We start from the raw sequence: 12,224 nt of genomic DNA, 5'->3' as shown, positions 1-12,224 counted from the left end.
AACACCACATCAACAAAACCAAGGATCATAATCATATGGTCATCCCAATAGGTGCAGAAAAACCATCTGACAAATTCAAATTCCACTGATGATAAAAACTCCCAAAAACGTGGGGCTAGAGGGCACATACCTCAACATAATAAACACAATATATAAAAAACCCACAGCTGGGGCGCCTGGGTGGCTCAGGTCATGATCCCAGGGTTCTGGGATCAAGCCCCGCATTGGGCTCTCTGTTAGCGGGGAGCCTCCTTCCTCCTTTCTCTCTGCCTGCTTCTCTGCCTACTTGTGGTCTCTGTCTGTCAAATAAATAAATAAAATCTTAAAAAAAAAAAAAAACCCACAGCTAACATCACACTCAATGGTGAAAAACTGAGAGCTTTTCCCTAAGATTAGGAATAAGACAAATATGCACACTCTTGCTACACAGTATTAAAAGTCCCAGCCACAGCAATCAGACAAGAAAAAGAAGAGGCATTCACATTGGTAAAGAAGTTAAACCATCACTATTTGCAAATGACATACACAGAAAAATCTTAAAAACGCCACCAAAAAGCAACCTTCAGTAAAGCTGAAGGATACAAAATTAACACCCAGAAATCGGTAGCATTTCTATACACTAATAACAAAGCAGCAGATAGAGAAATTAAGAAAATACCATTTACTACTGAACCAAAAAGAAGAAAAAACCCATGAATAAACTTCACAAAAAGAGTCAAAGATCTATACTCCAAAACCATAAAACACTGATGAAAGAAATTGAAGATGACACAAGCAAATGGAAAAATAGTCCAGGCTCACAGATTGGAAGAATTAATATTATTACAATATCTATATTACTCAAAGCAATCTACAGATTCAATGCAATACCTATCAAAATACCAAAAGCATTTTTTTAAAAAACCAAAACAAATAACAGTAAAATTTCTATGGAAGCAAAAGAATCCTGGAGTAACCAAAACAATCTTGACAAAACCAAAACTGGAGGTATCACAATTTCACAATTCAACATATACCTCACCAAGCTGTAGTAATCAAAACAGGATGGTACCAACACAAAAACAGACACATAAATCAATGGCACAGAATAGAGAGCCCAGAAATAAACCCACACTTATACATCAATTAATCAATGACGAAGCAAAAATACATAACATGAGACAGTCTCATCAATAATGGTGCTAGGAAAACGGGACAACTACATGCAAAAGAATGTAACTGACCTCCCTGTAACACAAAAATAAACTCAAATTGGATTAAAACCCAAATACAAGACCTGAAACCATAAAATCCTAGAAAAGAACACAAATAGTAATTTCCCTGACACAGGCCAAAGCAACATTTTTCTAGATATGTCTCATAAGGCAAGGAAAACAAAAACAAGCTACTGGGACCACACCAAAACAAAACAAAACAAAACAAAAACAACAAAAACTTTCACACAGTTAAAGAAACCATCAAAAAGACAACCTACTGAGAGGGGGAGAATATTTGCAAATGATAATCTAATAAGGAGTTCATATCTAAAATATATTAAAAAAAAAAAAAACAAAAAAAACTTCAGAGTGCCTCGGTGGCTCAGTTGGTTAAGCAATAGCCTTCAGCTCAGGTCATGATCTCAGGGTTCTGGGATCGAGTCCCACATCGGGCTCCCTGCTCAGCAGGAAGTCTGTTTCTCCCTCTTCCGCTCCCCCTGCTTGTGTTCTCTCTCTCACTGTCTCTTTCTGTCAAATAAATTAAAAAAAAAAAAACTTTAAAAAATAAAAAATACTCTGCTTGCCTCTCTACCTACTTGTGATCTCTCTCTCTCTCTGTGTCAAATAAATAAATTAAATCTTTAAAAAAAAAAGACTTTAAAAATAAAAATTAAATACAGAAAAAACTTGAACACCATCAAAAAAATAATCCAACTAAATTGGACAGAGGACCTGAATAGATAAAGATGGCCAACAGACATATGTAAAGATGATCTATATCACTCATTATCAGGAAAATGCAAATCAAAACCACAATCAGATAATAACTTACACCTGGCTAGAATGGCCATTATCAAAAACATTAGAAATAACAAGCGTTGGTGAGAATGTGGAGGAAAAGGAACCCTTGTATTGTTGGCGGAAATTTAAATTGGTACAGCCACTATAAAAAATAGTATGCAGGTTCCTCAAAATATTAAAAATAGAAGTGCCATACAATTCAATGATTCCACTACTGGGTATTTGTCAAAATAAATAAATAAATAAATAAAAACACTAATTCAAAGAGATACATGCACTCCTTTGTTTACTCTAACATTCTTTACAATAGCCAAGATATGAAAAAACCTAAGTGTTCATCAACAGATGAATAAGTAAGATGTGATGTATATACATACAAATGGATACTACACAGCCATAAAAAAAGGAGAAGATCATGTCATTTAAGACAACATGGATGGACTCAGAGGATATTACACTAAGTGAAATAAGTCAGATTGAGAAAGAAAAATACCATATGATTTCACTCATAAGAATCTAGGGGGAAAAAAAGAAGAAACGAAAAGCAGAACCAAACAGAGAACAAAATGATAGTTGCCAGAGAGGTAGGGGAGGAAGGCTGGGCCTAATGGGTGAAGCAAGTGAGAGATACAGGCTTCCACTTACGGAATGAACAAACTATGGGAATAAAAGGCACAGCATAAGGAATATAGTTAATGATATTGTAATAGCAATGTATCAGGATAGATGGTAGATACACTTATGGTAAACACAGCACAATATTAAAAACATTTGGAATCACTAAGTTGTACACCTGAAACTAAAATAACATATTGTCAACTATATTTAAAAAAAAAAAAAAAAAGAAGGGGCGTCTGGGTGGCTCAGTGGTTAAGCCGCTGCCTTCGGCTCAGGTCATGATCTCAGGGTCCTGGGATCCAGCCCCGCATCAGGCTCTCTGCTCAGCAGGGAGCCTGCTTCCTCCTCTCTCTGCCTGCCTCTCTGCCTGCTTGTGATCTCTCTCTGTCAAATAAATAAATAAAATTAAAAAAAAAAAAAAAAAGAGGTAGTTAAATCTGGGAGAAAATGTGGGCAAACATATATGTGATAAAGGACTTGCACCCACTACACAAAAAACTTTCAAAACACTGAAAGAAAACCCAGTAAAAAATTGGGGACAATAAATTTTGACAAACATTTCACCAAAGAAAATACATAGAGGCCAAATAAACACATGAAAATATGCTTATAGCATTAGTCATTATAAAATGCAAAGTAATACCAATGGCATTCTCCAAAATGCTGGAACAAACAATCCTAAAATTTTTATGGAACCAGAAAAGATCCCAAACTGCCAAGGAAATGTTAAAAAAGAAAAAGAAAGCTGGGGGAATCAAGTTGCCTGACTTCAAGCTATATTACAAACCTGTGATCACCAAGACAGCATGGTACTGGCACAAAAACAGACATATATATCAATGAAACAGAATAGACAGCCCAGATATGGGCCCTCAACTCTATGGTCAACTAATCTTCAACAAAGCAAGAAAAAAATATCCAATGGAAGAAAGACGTCTCTTCAATAAATGGTGCTGGGAAAAATGGACAGCTATATACGGAAGAATGAAACTGGACCATTCTCTTTTACTACACACAAGATAAACTCTAAATGGATGAATGACCTCAATGTGAGATAGGAACCATCAAAATCCTAAAGGAGAACATAGGCAGTAACCTCTTTGACATCGGCCACAGATACTTTTTTCAAGACACGTCTCCAGAGGCAAGGGAAGCAAAAGCGAAAATGAACTTTTGGACTTCATCAAGATAAAAAACTTCTGCACAGCAAAGAAAACAGTCAACAAAACAAAGAGGCAACCCTGAAAGGGAGAAGATATTCGTAAATGACCATACAGACAAAGGGTTGATATCTAAGATCTATAAAGAACTTCTTGGGGCACCTGGGTGGCTCAGTGGGTTAAGCCTCTGCCTTTGGCTCAGGTCATGATCTCAGGGTCCTGGGATCGAACCCTGCATCAGGCTCTCTGCTCAGTGGGGAGCCTGCTTCCCCCTCTCTGCCTGCCTCTCTGCCTACTCATGATCTCTCTCTAATAAATAAACAAAATCTTAAAAAAAAAAAAAACTTCCCCAACTCAACACCCAAAAAACAGATAATCAAGTCAAAAAATGGGCAGAAGACATAAGCAGACACTTCTCCAAAGAAAATATACAAATGGCTAACAAACATGTGAAAAAGTGCTCTACATCACTCGGCATCAGGGAAATTCAAATCAAAACTACACTGAGATACCACCTTACGCCAATTAGAATGGCAAAATTGACACACCAACAAACAACAAATGCTGGAGAAATAGAGAAAGGGGATACCTCTTACACTGCTGGTGGGAATGCAAATTGGAGTAGCCATTTTAGAAAACAGTGTGGAGGTTCCTCAAAAACTTAAAAATAGAGCTACCCTATGACCCAGCAATTGCACTACTGGGTATTTACCCCAAAGATACAGATGTAGCTAAAAGAACAGCCATATGCATCCCAGTGTTCATAGCAGCAATGTCCACAACAGCCAAAATATGGAAAGAGCCAAGAAGCCCTTCAAAAGATGAATGGATGAAGAAAATGTGGTCCATATACACAATGGAACATTACTCAGCCATCAGAAAGGATGAATACCCAACTTTAATCAACTTGGATGGGACGGGAGGACATTATGCTAAGTGAAATAATTCAAACAGAGAAAGTCAATTATCAAATGGTTTCACTTGTTTGTGGAACATAAGGAATAGCATGGAGGACCTGAGGAGTAGGGAAAAATAAAGAGGAAGAAATTGGAATGGGAGACAAACCATGAGAGACTATGGACCCCAGGAAACAAACGAAGAGTTTTAGAAGGGAGTGGGGGTGAGGGGAAAGGCTGAGCATGGTGATCAGTATTAAGGAGGGCACAGATTGCATGGAGCACTAGGTGTTATACACAAACAATGAATCATGAACACACTACATCAAAAACGAATTATGTACTGTATGGTAACTATCATAACACAATAATAAATTAAATAAATAAATAAATAAATAAATAAATAAATAAATCCTCAATGAGATACCACTATATATGTATGTGAATGACTAAAATTTAAAGGAATGACTCTATCAAGGGTTAGCAAGGATGTGAAGTAACTAGAACTGACATACATTGCTGGGTGAGAATATAAAATGATAGATACAATCACTCTGGAAAAGTTTGGCAGTTTCTTAAAAAGTTAAGCATTACCCTATCATATGAAGTAGTTATTCCACTCCTAGGTATTTACCCAAAAGAAAGTGTATGTCCACACAAAGACCTAGAGTTTTATGTATAACAGCCAAAAACTAGCAACAATCTAAATATCCATTAGCAGGTGATAAATGGATAAATGAAGTGTGGTATACCCACACAGTGGAATTCTACCTTAGCAAAAGGAATAAATTACTGACACAAACAACATGGATGAATCCTGAAATAATTATACCAAGAGAAGTCAAACATAAAAGAGTACAAAATATATGATTCCATTTATATAAAAATTAGTTTGTAGAAAATACAAACTATCATGACAAAGTAAGTGGTTTCTTGGGGCACCTGGGTGGTTCAGTCGATTAAGCAGCTGCCTTCAGCTCAGGTCATGATTCCAGGGTCCTGGGACCGAGCCCCATGTCTGGCTCCCTGCTCAGCAGGGAGCCTGCTTCTCCCTCTCCCTCTGCCTGCTGCTCTGCCTACTTGTGCTATCTGTCAAATAAGTAAATAATATCTTTAAAAAAAAAAAAAAAGTAAGTGGTTTCCCATAGATGACTGAGCTGGTAAAAGTAAGAGAATTACAAAGAGATGAGGAAACTTTAGGGATAATGGGTATATTCAGTATCTTGATTGTAGTCGTGATGGTTTAATTAGTATATATAAATGTCAAATTTTATCAAATTGTACATTTTCAATATGTGTGGTTTAGTATATCTCAATTAAGCCTTACAAAATCCCTTTTAAAAAATACTCTGAAGCGTGTGGGTGGCTCAGTTGGGTAAGCATCTGACTTCAGCTCAGGTCATGATCTCAGGATCCTGGTATTGAGCCCCACTTCAGGCTCCCCGCTCAGTGGGGAGTCTGCTGGCCCCTCTCCCTCTGCCTCTCCTCCCATTCACACATGCACTCTCTCTCTCCCCTATAAAATCTTTTTTAAAAATGTAGTATTACCTTTTCCTTTCATCTCTAAAACAAAAATGGTATTTCTTTCCTTTCTACCTTTGGTAATATTACATCTAAAACATTACAGAACTAAATTTTTTCCCATATTCTTTACATTTTCAAACTGAACGCTTAGAATTCGATATTAGGCACACGTTAAAGTTACAAGGATACAAATATACTGATAAGAATATTTTTCCCAACCACCTAATTCCACAACCCAATTACAGACAGAAGTCCTGCCCTTGCTATTTCCCTTTAAAGGGGGATACCTATGACTCCAATCATCTCCTTCTTCATCACTATGACCCAAAAACACCTTTGAAAAAAATACTGCCACTGTCTTACCCTTTAAACTTCCACACTGCCTTTTTTGCTTTCCATCTTCCATTTTTCCTTGGTAACTAAAAATTATATCTATACTTCTAGTTTTATTTTCTCATATGTACCAAATTTTTATTTATTTCTGAAAGATAAACATGTCAGAGTATATCAGTTTATATCTTATAAACATGTAAGAGTAAGAAAAGTATTTCTACTCACTTACCTCAAGCACTGGTCCAGCTCCAAGAATAATTTGTTCCACTCCACTGGCAAATCCCTTCTGACTGAGAGCAGTAAGGTGGTGAATAAGAAAGTTTGTGCTTTGCGTCTTTCCAGAACCACTCTCTCCTGAAATCACGATGCACTGATTCTTCTTGCGCTGAAGCATGGCATGATAAGCTACATCAGCCACAGCATAAATATGGGGCTCCAGTTTTCCCAATTGGTGGTTATCATACATTTTGACATATTTGGGATTATAAATAGGAAGAAACTTGAATGGGTTAATAACTATTAGAATACTGCCAACATAGGTGTAAATTTTTTCATGCTTAAAGCGATTTCGTAGGTTTTCTAAAAGAGTTTTCTCATTCAAATCAGGTAAGCTACATAAATCATCAAAGTCTTTCTGTTGAGGCTGTGGAAGAAAACCCCGTTCCATCATCCTGCGGCGTTCTTCTGTCACCCGTAGCCATGACTGCAGACTACCATAATGGATTGATCCATCAAGGTTTTTTTCTCTCAGAAGAAAGCGATAGTCCTCTCCACTCAGGCGATTTTCCAAAGCCATCCGAGGCCACAACATCATTCGCTGAACTGGACAGTCTGTTGGATTGAGTATCCATTCTTCTCCACCAAATTCCTTTACTTCTGCAAGAACGTAACATTTTGTTTTGTCAAGATGAAGTCTGTTTATAAGAGACTCAATCACCTCAGCAGCTGTGGAGTTTTTTCTGGCAGGAATTGGACAGTAGATAGTCCCTTCTGAAATTGTCCCAGGATATATACGTAATGTATGTTCATTATCCTCAAAGCGTCGTCTTCCTCCATCATTTATATTCATATTGGACTCTGTCCCATCAGCATGGATAGTATGTGTTCAAGACTGTGCAAACCATTTTCGTGGCAAAAGATCTGGAACATAAAAAGTGTGAAACATTTAAAAATCATATTACACAATCTTCACTTTCTGATGCTCAGGAAAGGCTTAAATCATTTCATTACATCATTTAGAACATAAAACCCTAACTCTTAGTCTAGAAACAGTCTTGAAAACAGTCTCATCAAGACCACATAATATTACATTTTATCATCCTAATCTGGACAGTTTCTAAAATAGCAACTTGCCAAAGATTTTTTTCCAAGTTTTATTATACTAATAATTTAAAATGCAGAGTACCAATAAAAAAGTATTTTATCCTCTACTATCTCAAATGTTTCTAAAGTACCTGAGATTGGAATCAAGTTCTTTCTTTATATTTGAAGGAACCTCAACAAAACTGAATTAAAATGGACAGAAAAATCAGGCAAATATAATCACCCTGCACCCAAAGTTCTTACGGATAAAGCAAAAACAAGAAAGAATGCCACCATGAAGCAAAATTTTTGTGAAATTAAAACAGTAAGAAGATGAAATTAACAACACAGGAAACAAGAGGTGTTGGCAAGGATGCAGAGAAAGGGAAACCCTATTACACTATTGGTGGGAATGAAAACTGGAGCAGCCACTCTGGAAAACAGTATAGAAGTTTCTCAAAAAGTTAAATCGGGAGCCTGCTTCCCCCCTCTCTCTTTGCCTGCCTTTCTGCCTATTTGTGATCTCTCTCTGTCAAATAAATAAATAAAACCTTTTTAAAAAAAAATTTTTTTTAAATAGAACTACGCTATGATCCAGCACTACTAGATATTTACCCAAGGATACAAAAATACTAATCAAAGGGATACATTCACCCCAATATTTACAGCAGCATTATCAACAAAAGCCAAATTATGTAAAGAGCCCAAATGTCCACCAACTGATGAATGGATAAAAAAGGTGGACATTAATATTCCATTATATATATAATATTCCATTATATATATAATGGAATATTACTCGGCCATAAAAAAGAATGAAATCTTGGGGCACCTGGGTGGCTCAATAGGTTAAGTGTCCAACTCCTGATTTTGGCTCTGGTCATGATCCCAGGGTCCTGAGATCGAGCCCCAAATCTATCTCCCTGCTCAGCAGGAAGTCTATTTAAGATTCTCTCGGTCTCTCTGCTCCTCCCCCCACTCATGCATGCTCTCTAAAATAAATAAATCTTTAAGGAAAAAAAAAGAAATGAAATCTTGCCATTTACAACAACATGGACAGAACTAGAAAGTAATTTTTTTTAAGATTTTTTAATTTGTTTGACACAGAGAGAGACAGCAAGAGAAGGAACACAAGCAGGGGGAGTGGGAGAGGGAGAAGCAGGCTTCCTACTAAGCAGGGAACCTGATGCAGGGTTTGATCCCCGGACCCTGGGATCATGACCTGAGTCAAAGGCAGATGCTTAACAACTGAGCCACGGAGGCGTCCCAGAACCAGGAGTATTATGCTAAGTGAAAGAAGCTAGTCAGAGAAAAACAAATACTATGATTTCACTCATGTGGAATTCAAGAAACTGAAAACAAATGAACATGGAGGCGGGAAAGAGAGGCAAACCAAGAAATACACTCTTAACTGTAGAGAACAAAATGATGGCTACCAGAGGTGGGGGGGGATGGGTTATGCAGTTGACAGGAATTAAGGAGCACACTTGTGATGAACACTGGGTGTGGGATATAAGTGCTGAATCACTAATATCTACACCTGAAACAAATGTTGCACTGTATGTTAACTAACTTTAGTTTTCAATAAAAACTTAAAAAAATAAGAAGATCAAATAAACAGAAAAACTAAACTAGATAAAATTATAACACCCTGATACAAGGAAGTTGAGAGGCAACCTAAGGGATTTGGAGGGTAGTAAAAGAATAAATAAAACAAGATGGGATCGGGAGGGAGACAAACCATAAGACACTCTTAATCTCACAAAAAAACAAACTGAGGGTTGCTGGGGGGGCGGGGTAGGAGAGGGTGGTGGGGTTATGGACATTGGGGAAGGTATGTGCTATGGTGAGTGCTGTGCAGTGTGTAAACCTGGCAATTCACAGACCTGCATCCCTGGGGCTAATAATATATTATATATTAATTAAAAAAATTAAAAAGTTTAAAAATATATATAAATGGCCAATAAACATATGAAAAACTGTTAAAAAAATTATAACTAAGAGAATAGTAAGAGAAACCTATTACGCATAATATTTTCAAGGACTTTTGGGCTCTGACTTTCCACCACCCCTAAGTGGTGAAGTAAAGCAGTCAACAATAAGATCCTGCCACTGGCTTGTCAAACAAACTGATAAAATTATACAACAAAATACTATAAATTTTATTCAACCTTCCCTTTCCTTCAAGGCTAATTTTTTATCTGACCTTGTTTCATTCCTTACAAATATTCTGCATATTCTTCCAATCTTCTCAAACCCCACATATGTAACAACCCGAGAATTATTTCAACTTCGATAACTCGCTGAGAAAATAGTGCCTTTTCCAATTCAAAATGTATTTCTATTTGCATCTCATCTCTGCTTTCCTATTCCAGTTTACATAAGAAACATATTCCACATCTTTTCAGGACTAATAAAACCTATTTCTTCTCATCTCCATCAGTAACGCCCCAACAAAAAATCATCCTCATGTGTTATCACTCTTTCCCTTTTTAATTTATTTCACCCTTTGACATATAAAGATGCCATGTTATTTTCTAAAAGTAACTTCAGTTACTTCTCTCTCATATTACTGCATATTACTGCATCCTCAAATGAAGAAACTTTGTTTACCTTTTTCCTAGATGATCTTTCAAACACAGAATATTACAGAATATATAAAAAGTAGTCACACGCATGAAAAAATTCTCAGCATCACTTGACATCAAGGAAATACAAATCAAAACCACAATGAGATACCATCTCACATCAACACAATCAGAATGACTAAAATTAACACTCAGGAAAAAATTTTGGCAAGCATGCGGAGAAAGGAGAGCCCTCATACACTATTGGTGGGAATGCAAACTGGTATAGCCACTCTGGAAAACAGTATGGAGGTTCAAGAAGTTAAAAATAGAGCTACTCTACAATCCAGCAATTGCACTACTAGGTATTTATCCAAAGTATACAAATATAGTGATTTGAAGGGGCACATGCACCCCAATGTATATAGCAGCAATGTCCACTATAGCTAAAATATGGAAGAGCCCCAATATCCATCAACAGATGAATGAATAAAGAAGATGCGTTATCTTCCAATGTGGTATACACGCACACGCACACACACACACACAGTCCTGGGATAGGGCTGAGTCAGGCTCCCTGCTCAGTGGGGAGTCTACTTGACCTTCTCCCCCAACCCCTCCTCCTGCTCATGCCCTCTCTCTCAAATAAATAAAATCTTTTTTTTAAGATTTTATTTACTTATTTGACAGACAGAGAGCAAGCACAAGCAGGAGGAGTGGCCCGCAGGAGGCAGGCTTACCATTGAGCAAGGAGCCCAATGTGGGACTTGAGATCCCAGGACTCAAGAGATCATGATCTGAGCTAAAGGCAGCCACTTAACCAAGTGAACCACCCAGGCATCCCTCAAATAAATAAAATCTTAAAAAAAAAAAAAAAAAAGACTGAAACCTTACCATGGAACTAGAGGGCATTAAGCTAGGTGAAATGAGATGGAGAAAGACAAATACCATATGATTTCACTCATATGTAGAATTTTAAGAAACAAAAGAGATAAACAAAGGGGAAGGGAAAGAAAAATAAGATGAAAACTGAGAGAGAGGCAAACCATAGGAGATGCTGAACTCTGGGAAACAAACTGAGGTTTGCTGGAGGGGAGGTGGGTAGAAGGAATGCAGTAATTGGGTGATGAGTATTAAGGAGGGCACTTGATGTAATAAGCACTGGGTGTTCTAGGCAACTAATGAAACACTAAATTCTACCTCTGAAACTAATTTTTTTAAAAAAGTAGTCATCATCCACCACGCAATTCAACAAGTTTGAAAACTGCTGTTATTACTCCAGATCAGTTTATAAACAAAGTACCAGAGATACAGTTAAGAGGTTACCACTATCCTGAGCTTGATATTATTCCCAAACACATTTCTATATTTTTACTACATATGTGGATCTCCACAAGTTATTACAAACAAATACTGTTTCACTTTTTTAAGTTTAAAAAAAGGTGTCATATCATACTTATTAGTCTGCATCTCACTTGTCTTTTGCACATAAAAGTTCACTAAGTGCCAAATAATATGCCATTGTATGTAGGTTCTTTAATTGTAATAAAGGTACCACAGAGTGGGGGTGATGGGATGTTGTCCAGGCAGAAGGTCTGGATCTTCTGTTCAAATTTGCTGTGACCCTAATCTAAAACTGCTTTAAAAAATTAAGTTTTTTTTTTAATACCACTGTATGACCATACCACAATTTATCAATCTACAGTCCTTCCAGCAAACACTTAGAATGTTCCCAGGATTACACATTAAAACAATGCTGCAGTTCTCATATGTCTCTTCCAAGCCTTCCTTGGGCTTTATACCTAAGAGTGAAATTGTCAATATAAA

At 37.0% G+C, this 12,224-nt stretch overlaps 1 protein-coding gene across 4 annotated transcripts in view; it reads right to left on the bottom strand.

The window, feature by feature from the left end:
- MYO9A (myosin IXA) overlaps positions 1–12,224 on the bottom strand; it is a 283,835-nt gene that overhangs the window by 231,170 nt on the left and 40,441 nt on the right. For all 4 annotated transcript variants that reach the window (XM_059371925.1, XM_059371927.1, XM_059371928.1 and 1 more), the window contains exon 2: positions 6,758–7,668. In XM_059371925.1, the coding sequence (XP_059227908.1) occupies positions 6,758–7,597 (840 nt within the window). In that variant the 5' untranslated portion in view covers positions 7,598–7,668. The remainder of the gene's footprint in view (positions 1–6,757; positions 7,669–12,224) is intronic.

This window comes from Mustela nigripes, chromosome 13 (genome assembly GCF_022355385.1).
Source record: "Mustela nigripes isolate SB6536 chromosome 13, MUSNIG.SB6536, whole genome shotgun sequence".
Lineage (NCBI taxonomy): Eukaryota > Metazoa > Chordata > Mammalia > Carnivora > Mustelidae > Mustela > Mustela nigripes.
The sequence above is the reverse complement of the archived record's forward strand: the minus strand, read 5'-3'. Positions and strand labels throughout refer to the sequence as shown.